The sequence below is a fragment of the Gavialis gangeticus genome, unplaced genomic scaffold (genome assembly GCF_001723915.1).
Source record: "Gavialis gangeticus isolate Ggan-Ray unplaced genomic scaffold, GavGan_comp1, whole genome shotgun sequence".
In the NCBI taxonomy this organism is placed as follows: Eukaryota; Metazoa; Chordata; order Crocodylia; family Gavialidae; genus Gavialis; species Gavialis gangeticus.
This window is the reverse complement of record NW_017729033.1, coordinates 26,652,820-26,674,896: the sequence shown is the minus strand read 5'-3', so window position 1 is coordinate 26,674,896 and position 22,077 is coordinate 26,652,820. Positions and strand designations below refer to the sequence as shown.

The 22,077-nt window shown below is 40.6% G+C and overlaps 1 protein-coding gene across 6 annotated transcripts in view; it reads left to right on the top strand.

The window, feature by feature from the left end:
* The window catches only part of SORCS2 (sortilin related VPS10 domain containing receptor 2), an 882,674-nt gene that overhangs the window by 844,269 nt on the left and 16,328 nt on the right, over positions 1 to 22,077 (top strand). For all 6 annotated transcript variants that reach the window (XM_019526396.1, XM_019526393.1, XM_019526392.1 and 3 more), the window contains exons 22-24: positions 1,432 to 1,557; positions 6,786 to 6,885; positions 9,156 to 9,258. In XM_019526396.1, coding sequence (XP_019381941.1) covers positions 1,432 to 1,557; positions 6,786 to 6,885; positions 9,156 to 9,258 — 329 coding nt within the window. The remainder of the gene's footprint in view (positions 1 to 1,431; positions 1,558 to 6,785; positions 6,886 to 9,155; positions 9,259 to 22,077) is intronic.

Here is a 22,077-nt window from a genome sequence, read left to right as displayed (position 1 = left end):
CCGGGCCCCACGCAACTCAGGCAGGCAGGCTCCGGGGCAGGGGGGAGACCAGGCTCACTGCTTTCCTGGGCTGCTGCCAGGCTGCCTGCAGTGCTTCCTACAGAGCCCCTGAGCTGCACGGAGCCCAGTGCTTTGCTCCACGGCTGTAGAGGTAGCAAACTAAAACTCTTCCAAGGAGGTGCTGCATCCCAAGTCATTTAAGGTGCATTACGTTGCTGAATTTTCTACAGCAGCTGGAATTAATACTCAACATGCCGCCGAGGCATGTAAACCCCAACACCATTAAATCATTTAGCCTGCTTTAAAGTGTCATGCACACACACCCCTCATTTTGTCTACACATAGCCTAAAGCATAATTCCACAGAGACAGGGAGCACTAGACTATACTGTTATATTGTTTAGGTACAAGCACTGCCAAAGATGTAATAAACAGATATTGATTTCTGTTGAGCTGATCACCAGTACATTCAAACCTGAGAGGTAAATACTTATAGAATATTTATCACTAAGATAACAAAAAGCCTTATTGCCTAAACCTTCCAGTGATGTCATTGGTTTTACTCTGGATTTGCACCAATGTAAATGAGATTGGGATTATTTTATTTTTATATATTAATCTGTTTCTTCCTTGGTTAGACCTCCATAAATGCCAAACCTATTGAAATTCCTCTCCAGGTTATACTTTCCATGACCAACATTTTCTAGACAGGTTTCTTACATTCTAGTCATGTTGGCACCACATTTTAACTTTTAAAAATATACAATACAAGCACTTTTATTTACATTCAGATAGAATTTGCATGAGCGTTTGACCTGGGAACTCCCAGAATTCCCCGGTGCTTTTAAATAAAACCTATTAGAAGGTAGCCAGAATGGCATCTCAAGGCTAGCTGGCTCAGAGGCGCATGAACTTTTGTAGGCAACAAACTTCTTCATTCGATGCTATTAATGGACCTTCTTAAATGGAAATCTTGTGAAGCCTTCAGCTAATGGAGTAACATTTACAAAAGTCTCAATTTCAGAAACAGCATGAACAGTTAGAAACCTAAAACCCATTTGACTTTTGAAATCTTTCACCCTGAAAAATTACATACTCATTGTAGTGTTATGATAAAACTGTCCTCCATTGAGGCCATAATGCCATTAGGTTTCTTTGTTGGGATGGTAATACTTAGCATTTCTCATCTTCAAGGCTCTTAGCACCTTGATTAATTAACTTAGGGCAGTATGCAACTTCCAATTAGTTCCAATTAGTTATATTGAATTCTATCTACACTTCAAAGATGTGAATGCTAAGGCCCAGTTTGAAAAGACCTACGAAGAAGTAGCTATCTATTTTATGCCATGTTTGTATACAGTAGTTTTACAGTAATATTGTTAGGATAAAGTTAGCATAGAGACCATATTTACTCATGGTTTTGTCTCTGCAGGAAACCAATATACCAGAAGAAAGTCTTGTAACTGTGGTGAAACCTGGCCTGCCCACAACTGCTGACTTGCATGTGCTTCTACCAGCAAACCAACCAAAGCTGAAGAGAAGTGTAACTACTGACAAGGTAACCAGAACAATATGTGTTCGTTTTAAATCTCCATCCCACTGAAGTCAATGGCAATACTCCAGTTGGCTTCACTGAGATCTGGATTTGTTTTTTAAGCATCCAAGCACCACCCACTCCACTACTTTGATGAGCCACATAAAAGGCTAGCAATGATTGCAGTCCCTGTGCTTGGTGGAGTACAGTACCTGTACCTTCCCTGTATACCTTGGAATTAAGCCTGTTCTAAAGGGAATAGGGAGAGAACAGCTATGCCTTACACTTGGTGACAGCCCACGATGTACTGGAATATAGTGGAGAGTATGCTGTAGCCTCTTAATTCCTCTACAAGCCCTTTCAGGGACAGATCAACTTTATTCCATCCTGCCCTCTGGGCTTTGTGCCATTTGCACAATCCATCTGTTATTGGTACCAGCAAGGGATAGTTAATATTTATCTATTTTTAATCAGAAACCACAATTATAACATGCTGAATTGTAAAGATTCAGTAGATAAAAGTCCTCTAACCTAGAGTAGTAATCACTGTGGGAATGCCATATTTAAAATATGAAGGAGAAGAATAATTTTTACTGTATTCAGAATCATGCAGATCTGAATGCAATATGACCTTAAGGTTTGAACTGTTATGTGAGGTGCATCATAGTGCTATCCCACAAATTGTTTCTGTTCTAATGAGCAGACAGCTTTTTCAAGTTCTGAGGCAACAGGTGAGTGCAGCTAGCCGAGGCTCAGTGCTGAGCTTTACTGCTCACATCAAGTGAAATCCCTTGAGTCAGAAAAGACCCCTAGAAGAGCACTGTATCTCTGCATGACTTTGCCTATAATTTATAATGTATGACACTAGGCCCTTTTTTCTATAACATAAAAAATGTCTCAGGTGTGCACCAGTTTCTTGAGTTTCAGGCATTATTATGTTAAAAAGATCATTATTCAAGGAATGATTCATTTTGAATAGAAAACGTTGCCAAAAGGAGGGCTGTGATAGGTCCTGGTATTCACCTAATCAGTGTGATCCATGGATAAGTAGGACAGAGCTCTATGGATAGCATGGGATTTTGCTGCTGTGTCAATTAAGGTTGGGTATTTGACCACTCCAAAAATACTCGGTCAATGGACTAATCAAATATCGCTAAATAATGATAAAGTATTTTAAACATAAATTTATTTGAACAATATCAAGAGATACTTTAATCTTCAGTAGTACTTATGCTTTTTACAAAGAATACTTGTTCTTGTGAAACAATGAAATTAAATATAATGAATTTTTATAACTATTAATGTTTGGTAAATGTAAATGTCAATGATATTCAAGGCCAAACAGTTTTTCCTTTCCTTTGGTTTTATTCTGAAGCACCACGGTGGGCTTGAACAGTTACAAAATAACCCCCTCCCCCCCATGATATTAAACAGAAATGAAACACTTTTACAGTAACAACTATAAAAGACAAAATCATTTTTTAAAATGAAGGCATGCTAAGTAGTCAGCAGGCCAACTCATCAAGCATTTTGGAGATGCCTGCAGTCATGGAGGATGCCCAGTAGGACAAACTTTTTTCTGAGCTGCCAATTTTGGTTCTTACCTGAGCTCAGAGTAGCTCCTGGAGCACCATGTAGTGTAAGGAGACTGGGAGAACTCAGTAGAGAGGAGCAAGGCAGGGGGTGCCAGCTCCTAAATGGAGTGTGACTCCTGAAGAACTGAGGGCAAGGAGCACTCACTCCTGCCCTGCTTACAGATGATACTGTGATGCAATGGAAAAGGTAGGCCTCTTGCTATATGAGATATTGTTTGGGTTGATGGAATATATAACAATTTTGATAGGCAGTCAAGTAACCAGTCAGTTGGCATTATTTGACCAGTCAATTGCCCAGCATCCCAACCCTAGTGTCACAGTACCTGAGGAGCTGACTTTAAACGTATCTCTGAAATATATAAGGAAATTGGATAACAGTATTATTGAGAGACTGGTCCTGATGTAAAAACCGAATAAACAACAAACTCCCCAACCTTAGCCTTCCCTTGTAATCATAGTAAATTTCATAGTGAAGGTTGAAGTCATAGTTGATTTGCAGAAATTATTTTATTTTAAGAAGTACTTTCTATGAGTTTTTTTTGAACAATTGTTTGCTACATCATCACATTTAAACTCTTAACATTTTTATTCTTTTTAAGAAAAAATTGCTATTTTAAAAAGAAATATTATCTTACTGTTCCAAGCTTGTAGCAAATGAACCTCTTTAATAATTTAAAGTAACCAATAAAGACAGGCCCTTAGGTTCTGCTGCCTTTTTTCTAATACAAAAGATTATGTAGATTAGTTCCCTTCAAATCTCAACTATTATTAATGGCATGCTTCCAGGCAGCTTGAAAAATATCATAAATTACATTCAGTGCTGCCTTCGTTTTTTCATGTTCATATCTGAACCACCCTTCTATGCACTCCAAGAAGGAAAAAATGAAGGGCTGTCCTGTCCTGCTAATAACTGTGGGATGTTCCAAACACTTGGAAGGTATAGAAAAAATAGCTGTGTTAATAGAATATAATTTCTGTGATAAATATCCACAGCTAAGATGCCACTTATGGTTTTTGGAACTGGAAGAAGACCAGAAGTATGCCAAATCAAGATGAAAAGGACATATGTGGAAGTAGCTACACATTCTGTAAAGTAGTTGTACGTTGCTGACAGCGTAATGTTATTGTGCAGATTAGCTGTATTTCGATGCATTGGGCATACTGAGAATAGTAGCAGGCATAATCTCTTAGAGTGCTACATGGTGGTTGCATCTACATGTGCCAAGGCAACAAAATAAACTCCATCACAGTTTGCACTGGAGTCAGCTGCTCAATGTCTACATGGGTGCCTGAGACCACAGCACTTTGAGCCAGGGTGGAGTAGCCTTGGGCTGGGAAGGGACCTGGGGGGTCAGCCCCAGGCTCTTTGTGGCAGCAGTGTGCGGCAGAGGGGCTGGCTGAGGCATGTGGGTGCTAAAGTGTGGGGCTAGGTGGTGGGCAGCCCCTGCACTTTAGCACCCTCATGCCCCAGCCAGCCCCCGTCACTGTCTACACATGCATTTCAGCATACAAAATTACTCCTCCATAGGATAGTACTGTCCCCAACAGTACTATCCTACACCAGGGTTAATTAATTTACTGCACCCTAATACCTGTGCACATGTAGACTGTGATGCCTTACTGTGGAATTAATTAGTCAACTCTTCAGTAAAGTGCATGTATAGTTGCACCCAGTTAGAAGAAGTATACTTTGCAATTTCTCCATCATAGCAGTCCAGCTGTTTTCAGGTGTATAAGGCTATATGGTTGTGGTCATAGCCAGAGTAGAGTTTTCACTCCAGCCATTGGTTCTGTAAGGTTACGTCTCTATCTTTGTGCTGTATAGACTACTTAAATGATTGGTATGTGCACATGTATTTATGCAGAACATTTTTTTTTAAATTAAGATGTCAAAAAGTTTGATAAAATCTAGAATGCATATGTAATTTGAGACTTACTTGTGAAACCAGTAAATTGGAGGTCAGATATAGGCTCCTTGAATGAAAAAAGAGAGGCTGCATTCTCTTTTACTATACATGGCTCAACTTTACAAAATGCTAAATGCAGATAATAGTAGATTTGTGGAGTAGTATCTCACACCTCAGGTGGATAGATTAACCCTTGGTGGAATAAAGTATTACACAATATGAGGGTTTAATAGACCTCAGTGATTTTCCAGAAGACTCTCCCAGAAAATTCCAGTTTTTAAAATCTTTTTTTATCCAACTGATTGACATGAACAACTACTGATTCCACTACTCGGTCAAAAGTCTGCTATGAGGAATAGCTATGACAATGTATTGGCATCAACAACAATTAATTACAGCATCACAACTGAAATAGTTTCAAGATTCATGAAGTATAATACCAGAAAGTAGCCTTAAAACAGATGGTCTGACTTGCTGTATGTGTATTACAGGCCACTGAGTTTTATTTTTATACCAATACCTTTCTCTTAGATTTGCAAATCCAGGTATGTTCTCCCTATAATCAAGTCACCTCTAAATCTTTTTTTATAAACTAAATGAACTGAGTCCCTCATTATAAAACTTATCATCTCCCAACTCCTACTTATTACAGCCTCTCTCTGCAAGCTCACATTGAGTTACTGGTCTGCTGTAACCCCTACATTCTTTTCAGAGATACTGATGTCCATTCTGTAGCTATGGCCTGCATGCCTTGTTCTCAGGTGTGTAACTTTGCATTCGATTGTGGTAAAGCTTGTTTTGTTTGCATGAGCCAAGCTTAAACAACTACAGCATCCCACCCTACATGACATACGGTTTGTTTTTTTGCTTTCTTTTGCTTCAATACAAGTAATTCTAAAGAACTACAAGACTAGTTTTATAGATTCCATTTTATAATTTAGGATACCATTTCCCACAGGATGCCACATTAGAAGCGTGTCTTTATAACTATGAAAACCTAAGTGAGAGTCTTTTATAAGGTTATTAATTATTACATGCAGCTCTGGCAAGCCCTTACAATTTAAAGGTTATATAGGGGTGCAGTGTGGTGTCACCTTTAATTTTGTTCCTCTATAGCAGTGCGAGAGACCATATATTAGAACGCTATGCCCACATTAGAAAAAAAGGAGAAATTGTGACCATTTTTGTGTGGAAATTACTGTTTCTACAAAATCTTTGTAAAAACAAGATACAAAATGGCATCTATCCTCTTACAGCTGAGCAAGAGAGGCAAATCATGAGATGCAATTTATTCTCAAGCACATTATTTCTTATAGGTAAGGAATATAAAGTGACAGAGAGCTTGTCTTTTGATATGATGATCAGAATAAGGATACTGGAAAGAGTTTTTAAAAGGGTTTATTCATTGCACAAGGTATAATTCAATAATAATCCAATAATACCTGTAAATGAGATGGTTTTTATCAAATATTGTGGGATAAAGACAAGGTCTATAAGGAGAAAGAAAGATTTGGCTATAAACATTTGCCATTTTTGAACATTCATGGGTTGCAGAGATTTGAGTGATTATATATTTTTTTTTAATCTGGAATTTCCTGAAGGTTACATGCAACTCATAAAAACCGTTGACATATGTCCTGTGTGTTTCTCACAATACCATGAACTGAGAGGCTTTTTCGTTTAGTGCATTGAATTCCTAAAGGTTGAACTGAGTGAAAGATGCTTGACATTATCTTTTTTGTGTTTTCAGAGAATAGCTGCTCTAAAACAAGCCTTGAATGCACACAACATCAGTTTCTTCCTGAGAGGGGGATATTGGGTCTTAGTGACTTTAGATGACTCCGATTCAGGTAAAAAATTAACAGACAAAACACCAAAACAATTCAGTCTGTAGATAGTTGTTAGATTTCTATAGAACTAAGTAGAAACTCTCCTGAGAAATAATAGCTTTTTCCTGGTATACACTAATGTAAATGATACTATCCATTATGTTTCATTGTTTTATTCTTTTTGGTACCCTGTGAGAAGATTGAAAGTATTTTCCCTTATTGCTTTCATTCTTTTCATTGTACGCCAGATTTTGACAGATAATCAAAAATTGGCCAACTACGTATGGTTATGCACAGTTTGGACTCTCAGATATCTGAGTTCCTGGCTGCATTTAAGTCTACAAAAACAGAGATCTAATTAGGAACAGACTGAAAAGTATCTTGCAATTGTGTGTGGATTTGATTTCTGAACACAAGGCTAAAAGGACCCTCCTGGGCCATCAAATCCAGTCCCCAGTGTTTGTAGGAAATTTTTTAACCAATCTCAAAATCCCCACTTCAGATCCTAACACGCAACTACAAGGCACAATAAAATCACATGAACACATATCACATGCCCATAGGCAAGCGCAGAAGTGACAATAGCACTGCCAATGAACTGCCACTGCTACCCTAATGACAGGGAAGTAGTGCCCTGTCTAATGCTACAGAGGAAGACAACCATCTCCTGTGGTCTGTGCCAGTCTGATCTAGGGGAAAACAGGTTTTTTTTTTCTCTAAGCACTTTTTTTTCTAAAAACCAGCAGAAGCCCTGTAACATGGGATTGCCAGGCACCTACCACGCTCCAAAATGGAGACTGCAAATATACAGTTCCACATAACGCATATACACAGACCGCTTATCCAGAACGCGGTGATAAGATTCTGTCATATCATCCCTTCCATAAATGTATTCAGTTCAGTCTTACAGGAATTCAGGTTCTTTCCCCGACTACTTGACTCAGAAGACTATTCCCAAACTTTGTTTCTTTGATAATTAGAAATCTTCTGATTTCTAGTTCAAATTTCTCTAAAGCTGGTTTGTAGGCATTTGACCTTGGTTTTCAATGTAGAAAGCTCTTTTCCCTCCCAGCTTGTAAAGATTGTACTTGTAAAGTTTCACCATATACTCTCTCAATCTCATTCACTAAGCTAAACAAGACAAACGAATTAAAACTCCATTCAGAGGAAAAGATCTCTGTTCCCTTAGCTATCTTTGAGCCAGTTTCAGTTTCAGTCCATCTATTTTTAATGTTAGGCAGGAGGCAAGGTAGTGGTGTGCCTCGCAGACTAACTGAATCAGAGATGTGTAAGCATTCATGAAAAGTGAGCTGTGGCTCATGAAAGCCTATACATTTCTGATTCAGTTAGTCTATAAGGTACACCACTACCTTGCCTTCTGCCTGACTTCAGACTAAGATGGCTAACTGTCTCTCTCTCTTTTTTTTTTGGTGACCAGAATTGCACCTGGTATTCTAACTGTCGTCTTGCCAATGCTTGGTACAATAATACTAGTACCTACTAGAAGGAAATATCCATTCAATGTACACATTTTACATATGAAGGGCAACTCCAACTCAAGCTGTTTCTTACCATGTCAAAGCAACTTTGTTTTTGCATGAATATCATTTTCCATGATGTCTATTTGGCTTGTTACTCAATGATACCAAGCCGGCAGACAGAGCATGGTGCATTGTGCCACGTTAACACTTCCATAAATAGTGATTTAAATTATATATTGCCAAATTAAATCTCAGAGAAGAAGTAATACTTATGCTCTCCATATCCTGGCCTCTGTCACTGTAATATCTAGTCTGAGAGTTATTATAGAAATCATTTGCTTCAAAAGCCAATGTTTCATGTTGGCAAAAGCAGGGTATGAGAACTGAGAAGTCCCAGGTTCCATTCCAGTCACTGCCCTGTGTGATATTGAGAAAACAGTTAACCTTTTTGTGCATCAGGTTCCCCATCTTTAAAATGTACATGTAATATTTATATATCATATAAAATGGCAATATGAATGTTGATTGAATAATGCCTACAGTACCTTTTGAGGTTCTTGAAAAATCATCACTCAGAGTAATATTGTTATTTCATTGCAATGCATTTTCTGTGCTTCCATGGATCTGCCATCTAGCTGATATATGTTGCTGCTTCTTTGAAGAACCTACATTTGGAATGAAGAGAAGAAGCTATAAAAGAAAAATCTAGTGATTTTGACTTAAGCGATTCAATAGGGAAGCAAATTCAGGGTGGTAATTAGTTGCAGACCAGATTTACTAAGCTTTTCCACTATATATTTCTCATTTCAGATTCTCAGAGGATTGGAGGAGGTGGTGGATACTGGGCTATCATAGTGCTCTTTGTCATCTGTCTCGTTGTAGTTGGTGCTTTCATCCTGTACAAATTTAAAAGGCAAGTACACCTGACTTCAGAATACATACGTTTTAAGAACTAGATTTGTCAACATTTCAACCAAACTGCATCTAATTGCTTGAAAAGGCAACCTTTTTGAGGCCATGTCCTGACAAAATCTCCAAGGTTCAAAGCCTATGGTTTTCTGGGCTTTTTAGACATCAAAGTTAAATATTGATGTTTGGCTCCTGATGCTGTGTTTGAAGATAAATAGGAATAGTTTGCCTCAGTACAACCACCAAGGAAGATAATTATGCTAAAATATGTTTCTAATTATAAACTCCTAAACCTGATGAGTTACCTGGGCAACCCGGGCAATTAATTGATCCACAGTTCAATTTATTACAAATCATAAAAACTCTGTGCAGTGTCTCTTTACACCTTAGGTTTTGATTATTGAAAATGTGCAGCTCAGATTAAGAATGCCCAGATGTGATGGAAATAGATAGAAATAGAGTTAACCCTGTAGTACACTGGTGAAGAAATAAAAGAGCTATGGAAATGATCTTCACGTAAGCAATGCATTTCTAATGGACAAGCGGCAAGCAAATATTTTTGCCTTTACCAGGTTTAAGAAAGTATTGATTTGTATTTGATGACTGAGATATATTTAGGTATTTTTGCTGCTTAGGTATTATTTTATTTTACTTTTGGTTCAGCATAGAGAAGTGTTTAGCCAGTGATGAAACATTCTCATTGGACAAAACCCTACTGTTGTTACACATTAATTGAGCCAATTCTTATTTCATCATTGATTTTTTTTAAAATGAAAATAAAAATAATTTTACAGACTAGGGTGCCATGCTGTGCTTTTGTAACAGCAAAAATACAGCAGTTAGATGAGAGTACATATCAGCAAAGATTTCTTTTTCACCGGTGCTTGCTTTGGTACATCCACGGAAGAATCTTGAATCTCTTGGTGACTGATTGTTCTTATGGATGAAACATTGAATTGTGTATCAGACTTTATGTACAACTGAAATAAAAGCACAAAACTCCATCTACCTATTTTGGGTGTCTGCAACCACAAAAAGCACCGTAAAATGGTTGGTGTGATACAATTATATTATTTTCAACAGCAGTGCATTGAAGTGTCTCTGTTTATATTATAGGATCATAAAACTTTATTGTGTTATCAATTATGAGGACCTTTTTATTAACTCTTAGGTTTGTGGCAATTAAACAACAGACACAGCTAACAAGTGGTACAAGTTGTATAAAATATTTAAGAAAGAAAGAAAGAAAAGTAATTCTTATCTTGAATCCTTCCTAAACTGTTCTCCTGGCCTATTATTTCCTGAATAGTATAGTTATTGCCAATAAGAATTGTAGCAGTATTTGTGAACTGCAATATAGTGTAACTTCCCTAATGCTTTTCTAATTTTCCTGTGGAAACCACTTTCCTTTAAATTTTCATTTGTGTTTGATTTAGTTAGGGGTTCAAATTAAGAAGAATGTGTGGCACAAGCAGGTGTTTCTCTGTAGGCTAATAACTGCTGTCAACGCTGGAGAATTACTGTGCAACAGGGTCCAGTTTCACTCCTTGAGAAGTCTGATTTTCAGGGTATTGACAGAATTATTTTTTAAATACTTTTAAAGGTATCTAATAATTTTTTCAGGTGCACCCATTTTTGAGGGCTCAGCTTCAAGTGGCCTAAAGACCCTTATTTTCAGAAAATACAGACCGTGAAACTGTGTGAAAAATCAGGGTCTCTTTAATGCATCTCTCATGGAATGTCTAAAATCCCTAACCACTTCTAAAAATCTTGTGTTACTGATGTTTGGGGCCATATTTTCACCCCTTTAGTCTCCCGGGTGAGCTCTTACTCATGAGTGATGCCTCATTGAATTATGAGTTACTGCTCACTGTCGCAGGGACACTTTGGTGCCCTGCTCCTAGGAAGAGATACAGGTGCTGGTTGCCGGGGTAACCGCAGTCGGTCAGCTGACCGGAAGGGGGCAGGGCCTGGCCTATATAAACAGCCTAGGCTGAGGCCAAGCAAGCAGTTCTCCTCTGGTAGCTGATGGAGCAGGAGCTCTGTTGAAACATTGCAGTCTATAGATGCCCAAGGGCCTGAAACAGCTCCCGGGTGAGGAGAAACCCTGGGGAGGGGTTTGAGTGAGGTTTAGCCAGAGGGCTAGAGCATGTGTTTCAGCCAGGAGGCTTGGTTTTTTGTGTTACAGCCAATTGGCTTAGGGTTTTGCTTTAATATTATACCGGAGGACCGGGTGAGGCTAATAGGCATTGGAGGAAGCCTCAGAGGGGCTCCACAGCAGTGGGGACCCTGGTGCCTGTGAGGGCACCGCAGTTAGGGGTGCACTGCCCCAGCCCTGAGGAGGGGCACAGTGCATTGGGGGGGGGGGCCAGGCACAGCTACAGCCACCTGAGCCTCAAGCACAGAGAAAAGCCCTAGTGCGGCACAGCCCCAGGGAGGGGCGTACAGGCAAGAAGCCCAAGGAGGGCACAACGTTCAGGGGGCACTGACCCCAGCCCGGTGAAAGGGGCACGGTGGATTTAGGGGCCAAGTACGGCTATGGCCATCTGAGCCCCAATGGTGAGGAGCCCCAGAGTGGGCACCGGAAGAAGCCCGGAGGGTGCTCGTGTTATGCCCCAGGGTGGGCACACAAGAATAGAAGCCCAGGGTAGGATGATCCTATAGAGACGAGCCCCAGGGGCGGGCGCTCCTGTAGAGGTGAGCGCACACTGAGAGGCCCCAGGAGAGGGCGAGCGCACACTGAGAGGCCCCAGGAGAGGGTGAGCACACACTGAGAAGCCCCGGAGAGGGCGAGCGCACGGTGAGAGGTCCCAGGAGAGGGCGAGCGCACGGTGAGAGGTCCCAGGAGAGGGCGAGTGCATGGTGAGGAGCCCCAGGAGAGGGCGAGCGCATTGTGAGGAGCCTGGAGAGGGCAAGCACACTGAGAAGCCCCAGGAGAGGGCGAGCGCATTGTGAGGAAGCGCATTGTGAGGAGCCCCAGGAGAGGGCAAGCGCACACTGAGAGAAGCCTCAGGAGAGGGCGAGCACACACAGAGAGAAGCCCCAGGAGAGGGCGAGCGCTAATAACTGACTCAACAATGTCCAGGACATCTGAGAGGTTTGGGACGTGGTATTAGGGGTGGTAGGAGCCACGTATAGCCCTGTGGCGGGAGTGCCCAGAATTATCACTGGACGGGGTACAGGCAGGAGTATGCCTGGGAACCGTGCCAAGGAGGACAGAAAAAGGCAGCCTCCCTTTTACAATATTACCAGCAAAGACGTGGCAGGCGAAAACGAGGGTGCGTTTTATAGTCACTTGGCACGGTAGGGGCGTTAGGAGAAGTACATGGCTGCTCCTAGCGTCGCGCCCCGTGACACTCACAAATGGGGCAAATAATTCACAAATTGGCCCTTATTGTTTGGGAAATGTAAAATATATTCCCTGTTAGGAATCCCTGAGTTTTAATGCACAAGTAGGGGTAGGACAAACATTGTGGATCTCTCTCAAAAAAGCAGTGCAATTACTAGTCTATAGGCTATTCACAGCTTTGTTTCCACTCTGTTGTGATGCTATTCCACTTTGTATAAAATAAAAGTTCTTGGAGGAGAGACCATGATCTGTCAGATAAATGCCATAACCAGAGGAGTACAGGGAGGTAGTTAGCTGTGTTTGTCTAAACTTTGGTGGCACCTGGTAGACTAATTTGTTGAGAGAAATATGAGCTTTCGTAGGCTACAGTCTTCTTCATCAGATGCTATGAATGGACAAGCAGAAGAGTACAGTCATTCTTTCTTACTCATTGCTGGCCCAATGAATAGTTAATAATTCATAGAAGGTTTGAAAGATGACAGGATTAATTTATGAGAAAATTTAAAGAGGGTGGTCACTGCAGATTAGATAAAATGTAGCTAAGGCTGAAAATGTCATTTCACATACTCAAAAGTCATAAATACACATAAGAGAGGAAGACTTATATGGAGTAGTGCAGAGAAGGAATGGGTATGAATTAGGGGATGACATATGTTTAGAAAAAAAAAGAAAAAGAAATTTTGGGCTCACTGTTAAAACTTCCAGGAAGTGGTCTCCTTTAGGCTCCTAAGAAAGTGGAGGAAGTCCTGTTTCTATGGCAGTGGATGGTAAAGTGGCAAAACATAGATGCATCCATGGGTCAGTTCAGTAGCAAAAAGAGTAGTCTTGAGTTAATGAATTCTGAATTTTTGAAATCTAACGACCATCTAAGGTAAAGTGGTAGGCAACCTCCAGCCTGTTCACTTCTAAACTCAGGGCAATTCTGACTGACAACTTGTAAGGCCAGATTGTCATGTGCTCTCAAAACACAGCTGAGGAGGAGTTTGTGGGCCTTGTAGGCAGCTACCTACAGAATTTTGAAAGTGCTCAGATCACCTAGAAGCCCTCGTTGTAGCCAAGTTTTAAAAATGTGATGACTTATTTGGGCACCTATGTGGGAGCTGAGTAGTTTTACAAATTGAATGTAATGCTTTCTGAGTGTTTGACCTAATCTAAATGTGTCCATTTCCAAATTGTATCCCATCAGAAAATCAGTTCATATCACAACCGCCACACACTTCTTGTCAGTCAAAAAGGGAAAGCCAAGAATGGGCACATCTACGTGTGCATATTAATGTCAGTTACATGTGCACCTGGGCATGCAGCACATTGAGCAGGTCGGAGTAGCCCCAGCTGGCAGGGGGCTCCAGGAGTCAGCCTGCCAGCTTGGGGCTGCTCCAGCCTGGCTCAGCGTGCTGCAGAGGGATTGGCTGGGGCATAAGTTTCAGTGCAGGGCTAGTTGGCAGGCAGCCCTCACACGAAGCACCCTTGTGCCCCAGCCAGCCGAGGCAGTGTCTACACATGTACTGCTGCAGAATATTTTACTCTGCAGCATGATAGTACCTGTATTTACAAGTAATGTTATGCCACACAGTAAATTCATTTACTCCAGCCTAATAGGGGTGCATGTGCAGATACCACATGTAGATACCTGACATTTATTGCACATCTAATTAGTTTATTGCACACTAAACATCTCATGTAGACATGACCAATGAGTGAGTAGGGCACTGGGTCTGATTTTATCACCCCTTTTCTCTGCCAGGCAAACAATCAGAGGAGCATGAAAGAATCTGCTGTTTGTTCAAGTATTGTTTGCTGTCATCAGCTTCCAGGGTTTACAGTTCATCCCTTTTTGTAAGAAGTTTATTCATACAAAACATTAGAGAAGAATAATCCTAAGTAAGACCTCTTTTACTAGGCAGCATGTGAAATACCTCATATTCTAGAAAGGAGGAGAACATTAGTTTAGTGGGAAGGTGAGGAGGATGCCAGTGAGCCAATGGTGTAGCAAACAGTGATGTGGTATCATTGCTCCTGCTGAAAAAATGCACATTAAGAAGGGAAGATTAAAATGCTACCATTTACCATTGTTCTAATTAGGATGAAAATCATTGTGTTAGGCTGAATAATGAGCCACAGGATTCATTTTTCACAGACAGAACAATATGCTTTGGCTGTCATGTCTATCCAGCTAGTGATTAGGTTGCTTGATTGGGTTACATTGTTCAGGATACATCATAATAGCAAATATTCAAAAATGGACTAGGAAGACTCACTCATCTGCTACTCTTGTTGAAAATAAAACTGCAAACATTTAGAATCATAAAATCAATGAGTCAGAAGGGCCCTAGACAGATCATCTAGTCCGAGCCCCTGCCGTGGACAGGAAGGAGCACTGGAGGTGGAAGGGGTCATAAGACCCCAGCCAGGTGCCTATCCAGTCTCCTCTTGAAGATTTCCGGGAAAGGTGAGAGCACCGCCTCTCTGGGAAGCCTATTCCAGACTCTGGCCACTCTTACCGTGAAGTAGTTCTTCCTAATATCTAACCTAAACCTATCCTCCCTCAGCTTGTGGCCATTGTTCCTGGTGACTCCAAGGGGGGCCCTGGTGAGCAAACTTTCCCTGAGTCCCTGCTGGTGGCCCCGATAAGGTTGTAGGCAGCCACAAGTTCCCCCCTCAGTCTCCTCTTGCGGAGACTGAAGAGATTCAGGTCCCTCAGCCTCTCCTCATAGGACTGGCCACGGAGGCCCTCAACCATACGAGTGGCCTCCTCTGGACCCTCTTTCAAAATGCCCCCATTTTATCTAACTATGTGTTGAGTTGATCAAATGCTCCCTACAACATTATTCCAAATACAGTACTTTCTGTGTTGAATTCATGTACTGGATTTCAATACGATCCATTCCTCAGTACAAGAAGGTCATTGTGTTATTCAACATGTACACATTCAGTAAAATAATATGTGAATTAAAAGAGAGAGAGAGAGATACTCAGTTACTATAAATACAGTGGCAGGGAACAGAAAGCAGATCAGGTAGGGGAAAGGGTTTGAGTGGCACTTGGAGGGGGCAGGGCTAATTAGTGCCTCTGCCAAAAAGGTTGCCCCCCCCACTTCCTCCTTTCTAACCCATGTTTTTAAGGTCATACTGGAAGAGGGTCTTTGAATGAAAAGCAAAATATTCCCAAGCCACGGATTTTTTAGACCAATGGATGTCTCAAAATAAGTTTTCTAAAGCGATTAGTGAAAATTAGGATATTAAAAAAGAAGACATTTCTCACTTGAGTCTCCGAACACAGTACGTTCAATGGCAGGGAAGAGGAGCATACAGTCTCCAATAAAATTTAATTCTTCTGAAGTGTAAAGCAGGCAATCCACCAAACCAAGACTCTATGAAAACACAGTGTTTAGGGAAAGATATGAATCACTTGTGAAATATTTACCAGCACAGCCTAATTCAGCCTATGAGCCTGACTCAGACTCATGAGTATACATCTTTTACACGTTCACATGTGCTTTCAGTGAAGAAACAGAATTCCCAACAAATGAGTCTATACAACAGAGTATCTGTAGCCCTCTGTCCTAGACATTTATCACATGAACTAAACATTAGAAGTGGCTGGGATTCACGAGAGTATAACCCACCCACCCCCCACTCAGGACAGAGATCAATAAGCACGGGCAGCCTAAAGACATTAAAAGTTCTGGTGGTCACAGTGCTTTACAGCCTCTTTAACTAATGCATTGGGCTCAGGGGCTACTTTTAAGAAGTATTTTCCACAGCAAAGTTATAACGCTTTTAGAAGGAAAGTGCAAGCATTTCATTTCTTTAATAAAGGAATGATGTTTTCAATAAACCTTTTCCGAAATTTTGATTATTGTGGTATGGAAGACGAGACAAATCCTGCTGAGGTTCCAAAGCAGGAGGCAGTTCAGAGAATAAGAATATTACAGAGGCAAAAAAAAAAGTTTCTTTTTCATACTTTACGTACCTGACAATTAACAATCTGGTGCTTCAAGCTAGCAATATGCTGCCAGCTTCATTAGTACACCACAATAGTTTTATCATCCAGGTTAAACATAATAGCCACAGCACATCACTTGAATATCATAAGCGATTAGAAAGTTGTGGGCATGAGATCCCTCTTTTAGAAAGGGCTGAGGATCTGCATATTGTCTCTAAAAACTCTACCATCCTTCTTACATTGAATTCAGTCCCACAAAAAAGTCTCCCCTCTCTTTTTGATATTTATGGTTATGTTTGTTATGATTATCCTGTTAGCCATCAGGACAAGATTCCTTCATCGGTTTAGCAACCCTTTTAGCTGGCTTCCACAGTGCATGGGACACTGTGGGGTAAAAAATGCTGAGATGAATAGCTCTATATCTGCTATGTGAACTCAAGGGAAGAAAAATTATATTTTAGCCACATCAAAGGTGCCATGTATGTATCATATTACTAACATGGAGATGAGATCATCCATCGTTTCTTAGTACAACAATAGGCATATAAGAGTCATCATAGAAACACAGATAATAGGAACCAAAGGGACCTTAAGAAGTCATCTGGTCCATACCGCAAGCCAGGGGTGTGAACCAGCTATACATAAACCTGACCTGCTATTTAAAACTTTCATCAATAGAATTTCCCACTCTACCTCAGTAATCTTTTCCAGTGCCTAACTCTAGTTGCAGTTAGACATCTAATTATTTCAATCTAGATCACCCTTGTTGCAACTTAGAACCCTTTACCTTTTGTCCCTATTCTAGTAGACAAGGAGAATGGTTAATAACTTTCCACTCTGTATAGCAGAGCTGTGCCGCTACCCACCACATCCACAGGTGACGGATAGTGGAATGACCTTCAGGGAAGGTTATCTGTGAAATAAGCAGGGATAACGCTGATGAATAAGCAGTCACAGACCAAGCAGCAGAAGCACCACCAGGATGTGATGAAGACAGCAGATGGCAATGCTTTCCCTCCTGAAAAGCCACATTTATCCTTCGACAGTGCTGTGATATGATGAGTACAGGTTGCCACTATAATAAGCCTGCCCAGCCCCCAGCCGTGGGTCTACAAATCCTCTGGCAGAGCAGGCAGAAGATATTAGAATTCCAATAGCTGCAAAGGCAGATGAAAGCTGCAGCAGAAAAAGACCCCCAGTTTTCTTGGTATCCTTGCCATTGGATTAAGATCCCATTCTATCAAGAGCCGTGTGGAAGCTGATATCCAGCAACTTCTCCATGATGAAAGAAGTAATGGACAGACATCTTCCATGAATCATGGAAGACAATCATCCTTGACTGCGGGGGATTGCTGAAGAAGATGACTGCAGTAACCTTCTACATATTTGAAGGCTGCTATCGTGTCTTTCTCAGTCTTTTATTTTCTAGACCAAGCAACCCAAATCTTTCAGTATTTCCTCAAAGGTCATGTTTTTTAGACTGCTGATCATTTTGGTTGCTCTTCTCTGGAGACTTTCCAGTCTCCAATTTGTCCACATCTTTCTTGAAGTGTGTTACACAAAACTTGGTATAAGAGCTGAACTGAGGTCTTACCAGTGTTGAGATGTTTGAAATAACCTTTCCACTCATCAAAGATACAGCATTTATCTTATATATATATAACAGCTTATATATCCAGTATGATGTTAACTTTTTTTTACTGTTTGACATTGTTAATCTATTTGTTTTGTGGATGGGAGGCGAGCAGTGAATATGATATGCCTTGACTTTGGCAAGGCTTTGACACTGCCTCTCACAGCATTCTCATTAACAAGGAACTACAGACTAACTGAAAGCACTCAGAGGTGGGTCCATAACTTCTTTGATCATCATGCTCAACAAGTAGTCATCAATGGCTCAATGTCTTAGGGCACCTATAGATGTGACAGACCTCTGCTCTGACATGTGCTAATCTGCACGTCAGAGCAGACTTGATTAATCAAATCTGCTGGAGTGTGCAAATAAGCATGCTCCAGTAGCCTCTGTATCATGTGTATTCAGCATCTCTGTTTCAAAATGGTGGCGGGGTTGCTTTAACTAAAGCTCCCTGAATGAGCTTTAGTTAAAGCAGCCCCACTGCCACTTTGAGGTGACGCTGAAGGCACTTTAATTAGAGCGGCCCTCAGAGCACCAGCACCACCCCGGAGCATGTGTATAGACACACTTACTGGGGGGAGGTATCAAGTGGAGTTCCCCAAGGGTCTATCTTGGATCCTGTATTATTTAATATCTTTATTAATGATTTAGACCAGGGGTTCTAAAAGATTTTATGTTGTGGCCTGGCCAACTGCAACCCAGAAGTGTCCGTGGCCTGGCAAACCGCAGTCCAGCAGTTGCGGTCGATCATGGCCGGAATTTCTGCCAGCAGACAGGTAAGGATACCCCCTCCCCCCCTTGGGCAGGGGGGTGGGCCAAACCCTCCACTGCCGTGTACCCTGCACAAGGAGCCAGAGCCTCTCTGCCCAGCTCTGGGGGGGCTGCCGTTTGCCAGTCTGCAGTCAATTCCTGTCTGGCAGCTGACTCACCATGGCCCAGGGATTGAGAACCCCTGATTTAGACAGTGGGTTTAAGTGTGCATTTAGCAAATTGTTGGATGACAAGAAGTTGGGTGGAGTTGCAGATACTCTAGATGGATCCAGAATACTGGATAGACTGGAAAAAATGTCTGCAATCAATCAGATGAGATTAAATAAGGACAAATGCAAAGTCCTTCACTTGGGATGGCATAATTGCCTGCACAAATACAGGCTGGGAAATGAGTGGCTAGGCTACAGTACTATAGAGAAGGACCTGGAGATTACCATAGACTGTAAGATGAATATGAGCCAAGAGTGTGCTCTTGTTGCAAAAAAACCCAACAATGTACTGAATTGTATTAACAGGAGTGTCCATTGCAAATCAAGAAAAGTGATTCTTCTACTTTATTTAGCAGTGACGAGGCCACACCTGGAATGCCATGTTCAGTTTTCAACCTTCATGTTTCAAGAGTATGTGGACAGTTTAGAAAGTGTCTAGTGCAGAGTGGCAAAAATGTTTAGGAGTCTAGGAGGCAAGACTTCTGAGGAAAGGCTGAAAGAACTAACTTTATTTAGTCTGGAGAAAACAAGACTGAGGGGGATTTGATAACAGTCTTCAAATACCTGGAGAGCAGTTATGGCAAGGATGAAGATGGGCTTCTCTCTGTGTCTGTAGTGGACAGATCTAGGAGTAATGGCCTCAAGCTGCAGCAAGGGAATTTTAGGTTGGAGATTAGGAGGGACTTGCTGTTCAAGTATAGGAACAGGCTACCTAGAAAAATTATAGCAATCTCTATTCCTGGAAATTTTCAAGAGCAGGTTGGACAGACACTTGCTTGGGATGGTTTAGTCAGGAACGATCCTCCTTGAGTAGGGACTGGACTAAATGGGCATTTTTACACATGCAAGTGTTGCAGTGCCGGGTGCTTTGAAAAGCCCCCAGCGCTGCAACACATATGGTTGTGTAAGTGGCGAAATGCACGTCAGCACTGAGAAAACAGAGGCAGTGCACTTTTGAACTAAAACGCATAGAAGGTGCTTTAGTTCAAAAGTGCACCACCACCATTTTCAGCATGCTGATGCATATTTTGCCACTTGTACCACTGCATGTGATGCAGTGCAGTGCACATCAGCTTGCGTGGGGCAAATTTGATTATTCAAGAGATCTGAAGCGGCAGATCTCCAGTGCATCGTGGGATTAAAAAGCATGTGTATAAATGCCCAATGATATCACGTGGTTCCTTCTAGCCCTACTCTTCTATGATCCTATTAAAAGATCTACTGAAGAGTTCCTGTCTATATGGTAGTTCCCCATTTTGTAGCTCTGCAATTGATTAGTCTTTACTAAGTTGTTTTACTTTTTATTTATCCTTGTTGAATTTTTTCCTCTTTGAAAATATTTCCCAATTTTTCAAGGTCACTTTGGATTCTAATCCTATCCGCTGAAGTGTCTAGATTTAGTCAATGTCTATACCTCATTTAATTCAGCCTGCCAGTCTGTTAGTAAGCCATTGTATCTGTGCTCTGCATACAATTTTCCACCCAGTTGTATTACCAATTTACAGTAGCTTACTCTAGCCTATATTTGCCCAGTTTGTTAAAAGAATGCATTGTTTTCTGTACCCATCTCCATTCATCCTCTGCTTGGGTATCATTGTATACCATTATTAGTATATGCATCCTCTCCTGGATGGTTTCTAGTCCCTGGAGAGAGATGTTATCTTTCTGCATCATTGACTCTCCATCTCATTTTCTATCTCAAAAGAAAACCTATCTTTTTCTCCTCTTGCCTGGATTACTTTTATGTTCTGTGAGAATATAGTTCTAGTCCCAGCCATTTTACTTGTGAAAACAGCCACTAATTTAATGATCCATAATATTTTCTAAAAAATTCCTCTCAAATCAAAATAATAGCATGTATTTTCAACATGAAAGAGGCAAGTAAATTATGAGGACTCTAAAATAAAAAGAAATCATTTATTTGACCACTAATGTAAACATAATAAAGTCCAAACCATGGCAAACTCTTCTGTTCAATGTATTATTATTGTTGTTATTTTTATTTAAGTGCCAAAAATACATCATAATATTCCATATTCTTTATTTTAAATACTACATAGACTTTGAAGCTAGCCTCTGGAAAATGAAGAAAACTGTATAAAAGCCAATAATTACTGGCTTCAGAAAGCAGAGCCAATATTTAGATCATATAGCTCTTATTTCCGCAACTGTTTCATTCTGCTAAGTGTTTTAAAATGTAAACACTATATACTATAGAATGATTAAAGATGCAACATAGGAAAAACAGAGCCCTACTGTAGGACCAGGATATCACTCTGAAACAGCATTTTAATGAATTCATGAACAATATAGGATTACATTTTCTCTCTTTTTTTGTAGTGCTCAGAGTAGACATCTGAATTTCCATATCTTGTGCTTAGAATAAAACAGCTAAAGATATTCAAAATGAATTGTTCAGTACAGGTATTTGTTTCCAGCAGGGAACCCAAAGACTGTACATTTTTCAGATCAAGAGTAAATGGTAAAAAAAACACCATCTTGTTTAAACATTTTCTGTTTTCAGTTCAATGATTTCAATTTGAATATTGCTAATACAAAACAGAAGGGCTCAAAAGCCACATTTTTACGCTTGTTGTTTTTTGTTTTTTTGCCTAGACCCGTGCACTAAATGGTTATATTGTCCCCAACATTGGAAACAGGAAAACAACCTTGTGTTAATACTCATATACCAACATACTCATGAGCATTTTTTTAATGTTGATATATTGATACATCAACTCTTTATTTGCAGAGATTATAAAAAGAAATGAAGGTCACTTGGAGGAAGCATAGTGGGCATGGGCATCTGTTAATTTGGTCTTGTGCCACTAAAACTCAAAGTTAGTGGACCCGTTGTCCTTTCTCACTCCTTACAGTCAACCAATAAGTGAGGTTCACTTGTTCTATGGTACA